The sequence below is a fragment of the Myxocyprinus asiaticus genome, chromosome 34 (genome assembly GCF_019703515.2).
Source record: "Myxocyprinus asiaticus isolate MX2 ecotype Aquarium Trade chromosome 34, UBuf_Myxa_2, whole genome shotgun sequence".
Lineage (NCBI taxonomy): Eukaryota > Metazoa > Chordata > Actinopteri > Cypriniformes > Catostomidae > Myxocyprinus > Myxocyprinus asiaticus.
This window is the reverse complement of record NC_059377.1, coordinates 30,580,209-30,597,209: the sequence shown is the minus strand read 5'-3', so window position 1 is coordinate 30,597,209 and position 17,001 is coordinate 30,580,209. Positions and strand designations below refer to the sequence as shown.

The 17,001-nt window shown below is 36.4% G+C and overlaps 1 protein-coding gene across 1 annotated transcript in view; it reads right to left on the bottom strand.

The window, feature by feature from the left end:
* The window catches only part of LOC127424919 (beta/gamma crystallin domain-containing protein 1-like), a 39,211-nt gene that overhangs the window by 2,552 nt on the left and 19,658 nt on the right, over positions 1-17,001 (bottom strand). Inside the window, exons 3-19 of the mRNA XM_051670468.1 lie at positions 13,364-13,411; positions 9,607-9,725; positions 7,607-7,817; positions 5,877-6,016; positions 5,643-5,769; positions 5,507-5,542; positions 5,252-5,391; positions 4,438-4,564; positions 4,129-4,283; positions 3,786-3,912; positions 2,923-2,955; positions 2,694-2,806; positions 2,447-2,576; positions 2,036-2,175; positions 1,761-1,884; positions 1,440-1,598; positions 967-1,126 (exon numbers count right to left, since the gene is read on the bottom strand). Coding sequence (XP_051526428.1) covers positions 967-1,126; positions 1,440-1,598; positions 1,761-1,884; positions 2,036-2,175; positions 2,447-2,576; positions 2,694-2,806; positions 2,923-2,955; positions 3,786-3,912; positions 4,129-4,283; positions 4,438-4,564; positions 5,252-5,391; positions 5,507-5,542; positions 5,643-5,769; positions 5,877-6,016; positions 7,607-7,817; positions 9,607-9,725; positions 13,364-13,411 — 2,089 coding nt within the window. The remainder of the gene's footprint in view (positions 1-966; positions 1,127-1,439; positions 1,599-1,760; positions 1,885-2,035; positions 2,176-2,446; positions 2,577-2,693; positions 2,807-2,922; positions 2,956-3,785; positions 3,913-4,128; positions 4,284-4,437; positions 4,565-5,251; positions 5,392-5,506; positions 5,543-5,642; positions 5,770-5,876; positions 6,017-7,606; positions 7,818-9,606; positions 9,726-13,363; positions 13,412-17,001) is intronic.

The following is a 17,001-nucleotide window of genomic DNA, read 5'->3' as shown; positions in this document are numbered from 1 at the left end:
CAGTAACCATATTTTAACCATGATATTCGTACAACCATAGTGATAATACAGGAAAATGAAAACTATGGTAATAAAAATCATAATTTTGTGGCTATTATGGTTTTACTATACAAATACCATAGTTAAATTATGGTTCCTGTAGTAAAACCTTGGCTTTACGATTTTTAACCATGACAGTTTCAGTTTTGGCGGAAACGTGGTTTTACTATAGTAATATTGTAGGCTGTAGTAACCACAGTTTTTTGCAGAAACCATGGCTTTACTATAGTAATACTGTAGTAAGCGTGACTGTAGTAACTGTGATTGTAGTAATCTTCTGGTTACTGTAGTTTTACCATATTATTTGTATAGTAAAACCATATTAACCACAAAATTCTGATTTTTATTACCATAGTTTTCATTTTCCTGTATTATTACTATGGTTTTACTTCAAATATCATGGTAAAATATGGTTACTGTAGTAAAATGTATTGTGAGGGAATGCAAACTATCACGAGGGCACGCATAACGTATTGTGAGGGAACGCAAAACTATTTCAGAAAAAAAATTCCCGCCCTGTCCTCTAAGGAGCTCCATACCTTTTTTTTGTAATTCATTTCAAAAGACCTGCTGGATGAAAAATTAAGGTATAAATGTATAAATATCCTTTAAAGTTTTTAAAGTAATTCTCAATAATTTGTTAATAAAAACGTCATGTTAAAAAAAAATACGTAAATGTAAAAAAAAAAAAAAAAAAGAAAAAAATCTGGGTATACTGCAGGACACTGCTGTTACTGCTTGACATGTTATGTCAACTACAGTACCTTTTTAAATCTTATTGCCATATTTTACAATCAACATATATGTAATTATATATTATAGGATTATTAACAATAATTGGAAAATATACTGTATATATATTTTTTATGATAATAGATGTCACACTGTTCTAAAGCTTGTGTTCTGTGCATAAACTGTATGTGTCACCTTTGATATCTAGCACCATTCCTGGGAAGTTGACACTGGAGATTTTGCCGCTGACCTGAGCACTCCATGTCTGTATTGGCACACGTGATTCAGTCCAAAGCACCACTTTCGCACCTGACTCAACATTACCCACCACCTGTAGACTCATGGACTGAGCCAGCTGAAACAGAGAGGGAGGAAATAAGGACAGTGTAAATGAGAAGTCATTATCAAAAAAAAAATATCTCAGATATCTCTGAATTATAAATGTTTCATTAAGACTATCACTCTGTTGCTCAATTTAATTTTACATTGATGTATCACAACAATACAGAAATTGACAATTATTATAAAAATATAAGGAATATATATTAAAGTTACTAAAATGCTAAATTATTTAACATCTATTTTACCTGTAAAGAATAAGTTATTAAGAATTGCTATAAACAGCTATACACGCCATGTTTTTTATGTGTAATACATGTATGATGTACCTTGTTCTTGATGAGCCCGTCCTTGTAAAGCCAAACATCGCTCATTCCCTCCACCTTCTCTGATACGACCACACGGCCCGTCTTCATGTCCTCAACCCCACCCTGCACTGACACATAGTGGCCAGTCTCCTTATTTCTTATGCGGAACAGTCTTTTTTTCTATAGGGACACACGCATAGACAAACATGTACTGTATGTAACACAATGCTTACATTACTTTTTTTTACAAAAGTAAATACAAAAATGTATTCACGATCTGTGTTTTTCAGTGTTTATCCCATGAAATAAAAAATGTTATTTGGACGTTTAAGCAATACTAACTTGTCTGACTGGATACAGAGAGCCGATACTGGAGAGAGAGCTGAATTTGTACCAGTTTGTGATTTCAATAGGCTCCAAAAGGAACTGGCGCCCCCTGTAGTTACTATGTTCACATAACACCCAGCTGCAGGACAGAGAGATGGACATGGACATGTACTGTAATATTAAATAACCTCAAAGACCAGTATTACTGCAAACAAACTGGTACAAAATAGACACGAAACAACAAACATATTTTAATATGAAGAAGTATTTAAAAAGCAGCGCGCACACACCATCCACTGTTGACCCTGACAGAGAGGTACTGTGTATTAAAGCCTTCTTCCTGCATGCTGGGAACCTGCATATCAAAAGTGACCTCCCGACCTTCAAAGCACTCTCGTCCAAAGAGAGAGATCGATGGCACTGAGAAGGTCTAAAACAGAGGGGAAAAAACCCATACAAAAATGAATAAAAGAGATACACATTCATTCTTCTCTCAAATGAACAGAGGCCTGGTTAAATGTCTCACTCAAAGAAACAACTGTCAGTTGTTCATAGCAATAATAGATGAGGAATGTGATCCTAGTAGCTTTCCTAAAGTTCCTGCATCACTCTGAATGCAACATATCAGCAGCCTAGAATGACTAATAATACTAATACTAATACAGAAACAAATGGTAAGAATGAACAGAGTTTTTACTCACCATTGGAACTGCTTTGACAGAGCGAATATAGCAGTCAGGTTGACAGCCCATGCTGGTCAGGTTGGGATAATACCCTTCAGATAAAACATACTGGCCTCCTGTGAACCGGTCTCTTTCATACAACACCCAGCTGAAATGCATAGAATTACACAAATTCAAAGTGCCAGTCAGAAATACATATAGCTGCTCTGCATTATTGCTGTATGCACCCATGTCATACAAGTCATGCCAAAAAGAGCCCACTAACCTCCCTCCTACCACTCTGCATGACTTGACTATAAGATTTTCAGGCAAACATCCCTGGTTCTGATGACACACCCTACATGTGCCCTGGAAATTTGCCTTTGAATAGAGCAGCACCTACAGTAACAGATGGACAAAGCAAAAGTGAGCACAAACGTATCGCTAAGCATCCTGCATTTATGATGGTGAGTACATTCTTCACGGTTAAATGGAGAAAAACTCGATCAACTCACCTCATTTCTGAAGATGGGCCCTTCACTAGGTGCCTGAAATAAACAAGGCAAGGCGAGATTATTCATATAGCTCATTTCAAACAAAGTGGTAATTCAAAGTGCTTTACATAGAAATAATACGGATAACAAGAGTACAAAAAAGTAATAAAATAAAAACCTTTTAAAATAAATGTTTAAAATAAAAAAAATTAAATAAATAAATACATTTAAATAAACAAATATATTTTTTTATATAAATATTTAAAATAACTTTTTTTTAAATACATTTTAAAAACCTGACATTTTTTAAATAACAAGATCAATCTTATTAAAGTTATAGTTCACCCAAAAATAAAAAGTCTCACATTTTTTACTCAACCTCGTGCAATCCCAGATGAGTTTGACTTTTTTTCTTCTGCAGAAGACAAATTAAGATTTCTAGAAGAATATCTCAGCTCTGTCGGTCCTTACAATGCAAATAAATGCTGACAAGACCTTTGAAGCTCCAAAAATCACATAAAGGCAGAATAAAAGTAATCCATAAGACTACAGTGGTCAAAAATGTGATTTTTGGAGCTTCAAAGGTCTGGTCACAATTCACTTGCATTGAAGGACCAACATAACTGAGATATTCTTAAAAAAAATCTTCATTTGTGTTCTGCAGAAGAAACAAAGTCATACTAATCTAGGATGGCATGAGGGTGAGTGAATGATGAGAGAATTTTCATTTTTGGGTAAATTATCCCTTTAAAGAAATCAAGATCTTAACAAATCCAGCCATTATCAGGGCAGAATGTTAAATACAGATAAAGTCTTTTTGACTTGTGATGAATAGTGAATAAAATCTTTGAAAATAGAAAATAAAATCTCTTAAGATAACTTACAGGTAGAATAGGCTGTAAAGAGCAGATGCGGTTGTCTCCAGAACCCCAGTCTCCACAGTTGTTGTAGAAGCCTTTCTCCAAGACGTATTGGTTACCTGAGAAATCCACATGAGAGTAGGCAACCCATCTGTGGACAAGACAACAAGTCAATTCACTCATCAAAAAAAGTATGTATGATTTGATCTCAATTAAACGGATGTAGCTCAAATTATTTTTCAGTCTGTTCCTTGCACAAAGCTATTGTATGGTTTCACAACAAGTCGTAACTATCGCACAAAAGTCGTAAGGACTACTTTGATGGTGCTATTCTTTCTTGATAAGAGAAAGAAGAGTCAGAACATACGCTCCCCTCAGCACATGGATGGAGCTGGTGTTGATGCCGAACCCAAAAACCTCCACATCCGCGACTGCCTCCGTCACCTCAAATGTGGGTTCTTCCTCCCCCTCGTTTTCCTCTTCAGGACTCCCAAATAATACCAGCATGGGCTCAGACAGGTCCTACATGAAAGAAATTATGAAGTCCAGAATGAATTCCACTAAAATGAGATCTGAGACAGTTAATTCATAATAAGACATATTAGCTCATTTAATTATAAAGTCATATGTCTGGTACGGCTAAATTGTGATTATGGAACTGTGTAAAAACATTTACGGCGTAGATGACTCGGACTGAGCGCAGCTCTGAGTTAACCGCTCCCCACACCCGCCAGTCATGGTACTCTCCCTCTTCCAAAAGATACTGGTGACCACGGAAACCCTCTTTCTCATAGCCCACCCAGCTACAAGACAGATAGTGAAAAAACAGAACAAAAGAGAGAGGAAATTAAACTAGACACTCCATAGCATACCTTGTTTAGCAAATATGTCCGTTTTCTTGCCCTCGGTTTGACTTTCTCTGTCTTGCTCAAACAAACACACACACACACTCACATTCAGTCTTAAAGGGACAGTTCACCTAACAAGTAAAATTTCTCTCATCATTTACTCACCCTCATGCCATCCCAGATGTGTCTGACTTTCCTCTGATGAACAAACAAAGATTTTTAGAAGAATATCTCAGCTCTTTTGGTCCTTAGAAACAGATCAATATTTAAGTTCTTTTTTACAATAAATCTCCACTTTCACATTATTTCACATTTCGAAAGTGAAAGTGGAGATTTGTTGTAAAAATAGGACTTAAATATTGATCTGATTCTCACCCACACTTATCATATCACTTCTGAAGGTATGGATTTAGCCTCTGTAGTCTTATGGATTACTTTTATGCTGCCTTTTTGTGATTTTTGGAGCTTCAAATGTCTGGTCACCGTTCACTAGCATTGTAAGGACCAAAAGAGCTGAGATATTCTTCTAAAAATCTTTGTGTTCAGCAGAAGGAAATAAGTCACACATCTGGGATGGCATGAGGGTGAGTAAATGATGAGAGAATTTTCATTTTATGGTGAACTATCCCATTAAATACTTACCATCCTCCAATAACTTTAATGGATCCAGCACTGTACATGAACAATGACTGTTGTCTTTCTACTCTTGTCATGAAATCTCTCATGCTGGTGTAGATTTCTCTGCTTTTCCCAGTGAAATAAGGCTTTTCATAGATCACAATCTGTTATAAACAAAATGATACAATCAATTAATTAAAATGTATTTCCTTAAGCCTATAAAGAACACACAGATTTCATTTCTATTTTAGTTGGCTGTTGATTTAATAAAAACCTTACCTTTGGCTCATAAAGGTTTTCCACTTTAGGTTCCCCCTACAAAAAATAACAAAACATAATAGATTTATTAATCATTTAATTAGATTCTGTAGACTCGTGGCCAAAAAGGACAGTGGACCGAGGAGGGAACACTTACTATTTTAAGTGGGTGCAGGGAGCTCACATACGGGTGTGTGACACCCCAGGCAGCAGGGTTGGGAAAACCCCCAACTTCAAGCACTCGTGGGACGCCCTGAAAGAAGGGTTCAGCAAACACCAACCAGCTGGCGAACAACAAACAAATGGTTTCAACAAACAAACACTTTAACTCTCAAACTACGGTGATGATGCTGTTTGAAATGTTTTGAAATGAGTGCCACTGATCACTCACAGTCCAGCATTGATGATGATGGAGTTTGCTTTGATTGGAAAGCTGAAGATTCTGGCATCATCTGATGTGTCTCTGAATGTGACCTTTTTGCCATCTGCATTCTCCTCCGGGAAAAGACTTATTTCTGGAACACTGTAATCCTGCAAATGCAGAAATGAGTTGAATTTGTTCAATGTAAAAAAGGTGTTGTATTGAATCACAAAAGCATGAATGTAAAAATGCTGTTTACATATGTAACTAGAAGTTCCTTAAAAACCCCATGAAGTTTTGCTGCTTTTAGTCCATATCTATTAGCTTTAAGGTAATACATATGCTAGTGTACTTCTAAACATTGATAAAATGTATTTTCAGAAAATATAGGCATTTCAAATCTGCAGTGTCTTTCTTCAGGCTGAACAGACCCAGGCAAAGTCATAACGTCACATAGAGGTTGAGAAACTACATCCAATCAAATGCATTTTAGAATAAGAATGCACCCTCTCCCCACATCTGATCAGCACACAGGGCTGTGTTCTAACCCACGCTGATGATGCCTTGGCAGGGCACTAAAAGGGAGCATTGCAATGAGTGCACGCAGCAGCTGGATGCAAAGAACATGCTGGAGTTAATTCATATATTTAATGCAGGCGTTTTTCTGAGATTTCTTGGGATGTACAGTTAGTGTTCTTTATTCTTTATGTTTAGAATACTGTGATTAAAAACATTGATATTGTGATCATTTGCTCTCGTTTCTCATTTATCTGCATTGACTTGAACAACTGCTCTAGCCTCGTCATAAGCAAAGACTGTGATGCGCTGTGCTTGTTTGTGGGCTGGTTATGAAGTAACATGGTCATTTAGATCATCATTCGGTTTTCAAGTCAGTGGAAAAGCGGTCAGACTCTGTATTGAAATCGCTTCTTAGTTTCCCCAGCAGAACACCGGCTCTGGCACAAGAAACAGCAGGGGTGTGTGTGTGTGTGTGTGTGTGTGTGTGTGTGTGTGTGTGTGTGTGGCTTTCCCGGGCGCTGCGATGTAAACTAAAGCCTATTGGTTATTTTTTTAAAAGGCACAAGCTGTTCAACAAGTTCCGCCCCAACTTCATGTTTCAGTAGGAAATACGTCAACAGGCGAAAGAAAACTGCTCGTCAAGGCACATCAGAGGGACTTTAAAGGTGAAGTGTGTAATTTCCACACCACATTCTGTATCACAGAATTGACAGATAGTACCGACCCAAACTCATGCCAATGGTTGAGCCAATGTTGCTATGTCAGACTTGTCGGAATGCTTAATTAAACAGAGCAGTGTTTTGATAGCATATCAAAACACTACCTATGAACGTCTTACTTATAGTTGGCTCTGCATATTAAGCTGGTATTAAAATAGAAAAAAATCATACTCTTGACCTTAAAGGCATTGGAAGCACTACCAAATATAGGCACAATTCTGCTTCATGACACAGGGGGGCGCACTACGATCAGATCTGGCTTATGATGGTTATACTAGACACCAGTTAAGTTCTTACAGAAACCAGTAGTAGTTCACAGTCACTTCAACCATATCCAGACACTTGGTCTCTATTTATGCAATGGCTCAAATTCCTGCTCCACATAAGTATTCTTTAAAAATTAAGTGCACGAATCCAAAACAATCAGTTCAGGCTTTAAATTGCAGTTAACATAAGATATGATAGAAAATGTGCAATTGGTAGACCTAATCTTGTATGTCAACAAACACAAGCATGACATACCCTCACTGCTCGCCGTATGGATCCAATGACGAACTTCCTCTTTGGCTGTGGCTTGGACTCTTGGTCCTCTTCTCCATTATCCTGTGCTGTTCTATTCTGCTCATGAACCTCTTCTTCATCTGGCAGTTTGAATGGGTTTGACAGCTCTATATCCCCCTCATCCAGAGCTATCTTTTCCCCTTTGAAGTCTGGTTTCTCATACAACACCCAACTTGGGAAGAAGAAATTGGGGACATATTATGAGCATGCACAGTAAATTATGTGCCCACTATGACAAAAGTTTTATGGTCATGCATAAACATTCATGCAATCCCATCAGAGAACGAATGTAGGGTCATCAGAGAGAAGTGACAAAGAAAGGTTGCACAGAACTTGTCTAGTTTTCCAGTGAAATAACTAAACATACTTGAAACAAGTTCAATTCACTTGAAAAGAACAATCATGTAAGATAAGATTTTTTATAGAATACATTTTGAATGAATTTTTCTTACCCCATAAAAATAGCATAAACTGTAAGAATAAGCATGAACCTCACTAAAATGCATTAGACTTAAAAATAAAACAAAAAAGCCAGTCTGATGAGAAAAATAAACTTAATACAAGATAAATTGTCTGAAAACAAGTCTTAAAGGGGTCATGACATGAGGAATACAATTTTTCTTGATCTTTTGACCATTGTACTGTAAAAACATTCTGTAAGTTTCAGAACTGAAAACTTCCTCCTTAATAGAAAAAGAGCATTTATTTAAACCAAGCTGTAAAAATGCCTCATTTGGAATTCATGGAACATGTGATGTCACAAGGACCAAATACATCTGAATATGCAACACCTATTTTTCCGTCATTGCACCCTTGGCCCCACCCACTACTGCTCACTCAGTCACATAGGTGAAGCGGAGTGATATGGGCCTGTCATGGGAGATTCATCCAAAGTGGACTTACACAGGACACCTTAATGTGCCTGTTTGGATTTAAATGTTTTTCTACATAAACACGCACTAGACGAACAGCTTTGACCATTATCATACATCTCGTGCAGCTTTTAAAAGATGCGATGTCAAGTTATAACTATAAAAAAAAGATCCCCCATTGTGTTTCATTCAGCTGCGCTGTCTTGCTGTTGTGCTGTTTGGAAGGCGTCCTGCACGTTTTTTTTGCACCCATCTGTGCTATTTTTAATTGTTGGTCTTTGTAAACATCTTTGATTGTTTTGATGCATTTCCGGCGATGTGCGCTGCGTTTTAAGAGCGGTACAAGTGGAAATTTAAAAGACGCGTCTCATTCTGCTGCTGCCACTGGCTGGGAGAAACACATGCAGTCCTGTGTGTAAACAAACATGGAAGATGTGAGATGTGAAGATCAGCATCTCTGCTTTGGCCTGTTGAAGCTGGTTGAAGCACCCAACATCACCATGTATTGTATTACATTTGTGTATTCAGAAGATTTCGGTGTGAATTGCTTGTGAAACAGTCACAATATGATTCAAGCTTTGCAAAGGAACTGTTATTGAAAGATGGGGCCGTTAAAATTGGACTATTGGACGAAAAACTGTAAGTAACCAATTTCATTCATGAATATTTCATATGTCATGACTGTTTGATAGTTTATGCTGTGCTTGAGTGAAGAGTTTGATACATTCAGATGAAATGTGTTGGGTGTACATTATGTGTCAACCCTGAAAGGTTTTAATTTTAATGTTGTGTAGAGTTGGTTCATTTTCTTCGGACTGCATTTCAAACATGCCTGTATTGGAAGGGCGGCATGATAATTAAGATCAGCTAATTATCAGCTAAGATAAGCTAATTTGTTTGGCTTTTCTCGTTATTTCCAAACAACTAAATTACGACAGCTATGATGGGTGGACCAGCTGTCACTATGGGTGGACCAGTGCCACCTTGTCCCTTATGTGGCCTTGCACCTGGGGGTGCAAATCGTTTGTATGCCAGGCCGTTCACCTATGCCTCGAAACGGGCTTGTCGGTGTGTGCTCTTTCTACTTACCCTCCTCTAATCACTCTGATTGAAATTATGTCTGTAAACTCCCATGGTGTAGCATCCACAACATCACCACGCACTTCAATTCTCTGGCCGGTCAGTCCAGGCTGGTCATATATTAACATCTGATAAAGGAAGAAAGGGTTTAAAAAAAACCTCCCCCCAAATCCTTGACTCCACAAGTCCTGCATTGTTTATTATTACAACTTTAACCACTAGGAGCAGCAGATGCACTATTATTGGACAAGGGACCATTGTTGTTCATCTTAAGCAGCCAGTGAAACAGAGTGCATTGTCCTACTTTTCTGTGGTTGTCTCACAACCTTAAAGCTGCAATTTTATATTGACTAATAATACAACCTGTAAATGTCAGAGGATTAAATAAATCATATAGACATAACAATATGCAAGAATAATCTTGACAATCCAGTTTCAGGTGACCTTCTCTAAATCCCTCAATTTACCTATGATGAATAACTCAGGAATGTCAAGCAAAACTGATCCATTACAGATGTACAATGCGTGGTGAAATTGAGAGCCACCCAATTCAATATACAGATAATAAATTAAATATAGATGTGAAGTAACAAATGTTGTGGCAAGTTACTGTTTATCATGTACACTTGAAAAAATAACATTACTGGCTCTGAAGCAAATCCTAGTGAGCTGTCTATAGTGACAACATTTTAAGGCACCATAAGCATGCTCTGGACACAAAGCCTGTTCCAAAAGGTAGCAACAGTATTATGCTGCCTTCTGACATACCTTTTTTTGGCCAAATGAGCCACTAGCTTAGCAACATACTAATGCCAAACTCTCTTGAAAACAATTATGAGTTGAGTCCCCTGTGTGCTTTGTATGAAAAGCACTATTTGTATCTGTTGCTGGCAATGCAGAGCATTTTAAATTGGTCATATATGAGTTTGTATTTCATTTAGGATGAAGGCAGTAGACAGCAAAGCAGCTCACTAATTTTTGGACTAGAGCCATTGTGGTATATTGTTCCCACCAGACCAGAGTATGTGAGTGGAGCAGAGTGGGAGTGGAGCAAGGAGTGGAGTGGCATGGTTTTGCCTGGAGCATGGAGCGGGTTTTTAAAAAATCGGAGCGTCATTGTTTTCTCTCGCTCCAAGAGCACTCCACTAATGATCCATCACGGGCAAAACACCTGTTAACGGACCTTAATGCAATAATTCACCACGTTAAGCAGTGTTAAACACTATTGGCATGAAGGAAAGATGGAATTTCTGATATAACCAGAAAGAATGTGATAAAAAAAATAAAAATACTAATATAAAATCTAGCGGCACTTAGTAATGTTCGAACTCCAGCACGAATGTTACTTTCGCTTTCTGTTTTAATGCTCCCTATTATTGAGATAAGCTTGCGGTAAAGCTTGACTTAACTACATGCTTGTGTCTCATCTCTTTATTCTTACATCAACTGGAATATAGTGAAAATTAATGATGGGATGGCGAAGGAGAACACGAGTGGGGAGGTGATTGCCACGATCAAAGGTTTGTTGTGAATTCCTAAAAGACGTGTCCAAAAAACACGATGATAATCCATTCACATGTGGAGAGAAAATCTAAAGGTCAGTAATAAATATATCCCCTATTAAATATTTTGAATAATCATATCAGCATTCTAATCTAATGCATCTCAATCTTAACTGTAGGCTATTATGTCCCACATTAAATAGAATTGAACTTTTAATGACGTAAAACACCAACTGAACTAATCAATATGTTAATATTGCATAGTTTGACTTTAATCGATTGCCATCTACATTTATTTTAGTGCCGTAGGCTAATTTATCCATTATACTTTTGCAGATGAAGAAGCTCAGCAAATGCGAATAGAGGAAGATTTAAAATCTTAAAACGCTAGTATTTCTAAAAGTAAACTCTGCATTAGACATATAGATTTGACAGTCTAATCTAGTTTTGATTAAAAAAAGTGTAGAACATTCTGAGAATGTTTTTTTTTTTCGTTCACAGAATTATAGGGCAAGGTTAATTAAAAAAAGTGCAATAATAAAAAATAATAGGCAATAATTAGGCAATAATACATAGGCCTAATCATTTATTTATTTATTATTATTATTATATATATATATTGTTTTTTTTGGTAATTTATTAATTTGATTTAATTTAATGTTTGGTTTTTGCTCTGGTAATTTATATTTAAAAAATGCGTTTGGTAATTTATATTTTAATTTAATTGAATGTTTTTTTTTTTTTTTTGCATCTAGCAATTTATTTAATTGATCAAACCCAGAGAATGCTGCCGATATGTTTCAAAAGTAAACTATAAAAATTATTTAATTTAATCTTGGGCTAATGTTAGTGTTCTAATAAAGCACATTGTAGCTTTTCTTCTAGTATTGTGTATTTAATTTTTATTTAATACACCTTTGGCATTGAAGGTTGTGATATTAAAAAGCATACTGAAATAACTTTACAGTGGAGAGGTAGTTAGGCACTAATTTAGCCATGGAGCGAACATGGAGCGGGTTTTCTCTAATCCAGGAGCGCGGAACGAGCGAGGAGCGGGAAATGGACAACCCAGAGTGGAGCTGGAGCAGAGTGATTAAAGAATGCTTTGAGCACGGAGGGGAAATTGTTGCCGCTCCACTCCACTCACATACATTGCACCAGACAGTAATCCTGTGCACTTGATACTAATGATAACAGAAGTGATAAACATTCTTTCTTAGGCTAAATTATATAACTGAGGGTATCTGCACACTTACAAAAATGGAGAGTTATGGCAAACTTGCTGCAAACTTTCTGAAAATTTGCCGCAAATTCACCATTCATTATTTTCGCATGCAAATAAGCTTTGCGGCAATCTCATTGTTGCCAAAGGTTTACTGCAGGTTCACCACTATCGGTGAAGAGCTGCAAACTTCTAGCAAATACTTGCGGTGAATCACAAGCTCATTTGCATGTGTAAATAACGGGGAAATTTGCAGCAAGTTTGCAGCAATTTAGTCATAACTCTAGATTTTTTTGTAAGGTATCAGCATTAACAATGTAATACTTTTTAATACCTTTTTCAAGACCTTTTACATTTTTTCAAGACCTGCAGGTCCTAACCCTGATGAATTAGGAATGGCTACAAAAATATATCTTGTATATCTCAATATTTTTCAGCCTTTTGATGATTTTTTTGGTATTTATAGATAATTATATATTTGCTCTGAAATAGCTTGAAAGTGTTTTTTTTTATAAATCAGAGGAACCATCATCTCGACCAAACAGCCATTGCAGCCAAGTAGATTCAAAATGTTTAACACATTAAATACATAAAGACATGTTTTTCAAAGTTTTTCACCAAATTAACACAAGAAGCACCATTATACACTATCCTAAAACTTTGCAAGTACTGGTATTTACTTCTGGAAATGTAAATCTAGTTTATTTTATTCATGTATTTTACTATTCACTCTATAATGATCAGCTGGTTCAGCAGATGAGCAGGACTGAACGTGCTCTTGGATCAATTAGCACTGTAAGAGGAGCCTCCGGGCCTGTTACACACCCACTAATCTCTCTCACCTGCTCTTAAATACCAGCCTCTGGCTTTCATCACAAGGGAAAATCAAGAACATTCTGTCACTTTTTCTTTTCTATAATGTGCATATTCAGTAGAGTGTATGGACCTGCAGGGCTTGGTCTGGCCTGATCAATCAGGCCATTAATAAGGTAATTAATTTAATATCACTGTGAAAATGGAAGGTCTGTTCAGAAAAACTCACCTTTCCAGGTCGTGGATTGAGCTTGCCATGCTCCTTCTCTTTTGTGAGCTATGTAAAGAAAAGACAAATATTTAACGAGAGTCTCATAGGTGTGTTTGTTCTACAGTAAACTGTAAAATGCTTCTATTATGCATAAACATTATGTACTGTTATCTGTCTGTCTGTGTGACACTCAAAATGCATTGAAACATCATTTTCTTAGCTGCCTAAAACATCTCCTCTAGTAATAATTCAACCAAATGTTACACTCTAAAATGGGCAATGTACAGTAAGCACTGGAAAGCAGCAAGAACATACTGAATATTGCAAGAATGCTATGGAGGTAATAAAAGAACACATGTTATGTCTGCAGGTAAGACAAGCTGTTTTAAATGCTCATTCAGGGGAACTATGTACACAAGGGAAACAAATTCAAAATTACATCAACCGTATACAGTAGATCTGCGGTGTCTTTGACATAACGTTAACATCAATGCTAAAAAAACATGTACTGTTGGCATTTGAAATGGAAATCAAGTGGTCAGCTTATCAGGTGCAGTTTTCAAGCATGGCTTTTGATGAGTTTCAATTTGTCTTTATACTGATACCTCACATTTACACTTCACATCAACAAACCCTTCAAGTTTCTACAATACATGTCTAGATCTATGTGTTTTTTTGAATACACCATATATTTATGCATGTAGGAGGTGATGAAAAGCCCTTCCCAGATCTTGCTTAGTGCAATGTCTTTTCACATGCAATGAGCCATGGCAACGTTAGCACAGCATTACACAAGAGTCAAAGTCAAATCTCTCTGTTTGTATATGGGGATCCTCTTAATGAAAAGCCAAATATAGGAGCTGCATAATTTTGATGCCATAAAACTAGCCTCATAAACCTTCATACCAATGTGTCAGTTCCACTGGCAGACACTGTGAAACTATATTTCTGCAGAAGGGCAGAATATTTCAGATATGTATACTGAACATGGGTGTGAGATGCAGTGCATGTCAACAGTAGATCGATCAACTCAATGGAACAGTGAATTTGACAAGTTTTACTATCGCTAGTCTAAAACAGTGTAACTTGCCCGATTTCTTCTCGGATATAACTGTGGCTTGTTGACTTTTTGGAAAAGCCTTTTCATGGACATAAAATATAGTGACAACAAGAAAGAAATGAATTCAGACTGCTTTAGATTTTTATATGATGTTCAAAATATATTTGGACACTTTTGATCACTTTAAGGAATATTCTGAGTTAATCTTAATCGACAGCATTTGTGGCATAATGTTGATTGCCACAAATATTTATTTTGACTCATCCCTCCTTTTCTTTAACCTCTTGAGACCCTGCGTCCACCTGCGTGGACATTATGTTGTGGCTTCGCTATATGCAATGCATAATTTTATTTCATTTAAACCGACTGATCTCAGTTCAGGAGACTCTGGGACGTCAGTAAAGGCTTAAACTTTGGAAGCACATGTGTCATGTGATCAAGCAATATGCATCACAGATGAGTTTGTGTTTGGGAAGAAACCTAATTAAGTTTTTACATTTGAGTTAATCTTTTACAAATGATTAGAGTCTCTAGTTTCATACAGTATGCCATTTTTTATATTTGAGCAATATATCGCGAAACGGCATGCTGTTAAACACAGTGACCACATTCGTGGACTGTATGCTCAGTTTCAGTTAAAATATCCTATATTCACTGTGCATTATCACACTGAGAATTAATAGATGTATCCAAAAGCTGGAAAATGTTGTTTCAGAGGCTTTATATGGAGTTAGGATGAAAATAAGGTGCATTTCGAACTGTTCTGAGACCAGTGCAGACAGACAGCACACTAGAGGTTAAGTCATTCACTAAATAGGGAGCAAGGGAGCATCCTACAGCTCTCTATGGAGCTAAGTGCATTCAATCCAAACTTCCTGTTTAAAGTTCAGTTTCAGGCTGCATAGATTCAACATATGGGGACATCAATTTTTAAGAAAAAAATTTGGTCTAAAAATGTTTTTTGTTTTTGTTTTTGCATGTTTCTTTGTGGCTACTAGTTACAAATCAAAAAGGGAATGGAAAAAGCAAACAGCTGTCACGAAGGGGTCTCAGGAGGCTAAAAAAACAAAACAAAATTAGAGGTTACAGTGAGGCAATTATAATGGAAGTGAATGGGGCCAATTTTTTGATGGTTTAAAGGTGGAAATGTGACGTTTATAATTTTATTAAAGCACTTAAATTAATTCTTCTGTTAAAACGTATGTATTATTTGAACTGTAAAGTTGTTTAAACCGTCATTTTTACAGTCATTTAAGGGTTTTTGCGTTTGTTGATATTACATCTTCATGGCAACAAAGTTGTCAAAATGGATATAACTTTACACAGAAAAGGTTAATAAGTGATTTTATCATGCTAAAATCATGTTAACACATATTGTTTATGTCTTGCATCTATACTTCTGAAACAGTGAGTATTTTAATGTTTATGGATTGGCCCTATTCACTTCCATTGTAAGTGCTTCACTGGAACCCAGATTTTTGCTTTTTTTTTTTTAAAGAAAAAGAGGGAAAAGTCTAAATTAATCTTTGTGGTACTCAATATTATACCACAAATGCTGTAAATTGAGTTTAACTTCTATTGAACCTGTAATATTCCTTTAAGTCTCACTTAAAATGTATAATTTTATTTGCAAACAAATGATGCTAGAGCTTTTCTCAGAACGAACTTCCCTGAGCCATTTTTTGCAATGATTGTTAGTGGATGTATGAAGTCAGAGTAACTACAAGTGTAGTTTCATCACATTAACCATTGACATGTTCTGCTAGACAACAAGAAGTTGTCCAAATACTTTTGTCTTAACTCTTGTTATAATTTGAAACCTAACAAGCCTCTATTTTGTTTTGTTTGAAAAGTCTGCTTATGCTATCTTTCTTTAAAATAAATGCAACTTGCATTTTATCTAATGCAATGACATTCACACATTTTAAGGTGTGGCTTAAGTGTCCAAACACTTCTTGGGGCCACTGTATGTGCACATAATTTGATTTAAGTGTTGTATCATCCTAGCACCAAGTTCTAAACGTTACAAGAGGTAGTTTATCAATTTCCCCTGGCAAATGTGTCTTTATAGCCAATGGGCACTCTGCACTGACATGTGAGTGAAGCATGAAGGCCTTTTCCATTTGACAAATACAAAGTAAGCCATTGCCAACACAAAGAACAGGGTGTGTCTGAGCAGGACTCGACACATAGATGGTTTAGGAAAATCATCAAAGATAATTAGAGGAGAAAAACAAAACAAAACAAACAGATAACAAACAACATCACATTCCATCAGCCTCTCCTTTCTCTGATGGGAGCTCCAGTTGGACATGTTTTAAAGATGCAATCCCTGGCCTGCCCTCAGAATATGCCAATTTAATTTCGTATTATGTCCAATGGGTTTTACAATGAGATGGGGATCCTCTAAGATTCTCTTAATCTATGCCAAACACTATTTAACATCTGTGTCAAACACTACCACTAATTCAATCAATAAATCAAAATTGTATGCATTAGGCTACTATTTATAACTTTTTTATATGTGTGTATTAATATTATGATGTGATTAACGATTTGGTGTTATTTTGATGAAAATTATTAATATGTTTGGGTT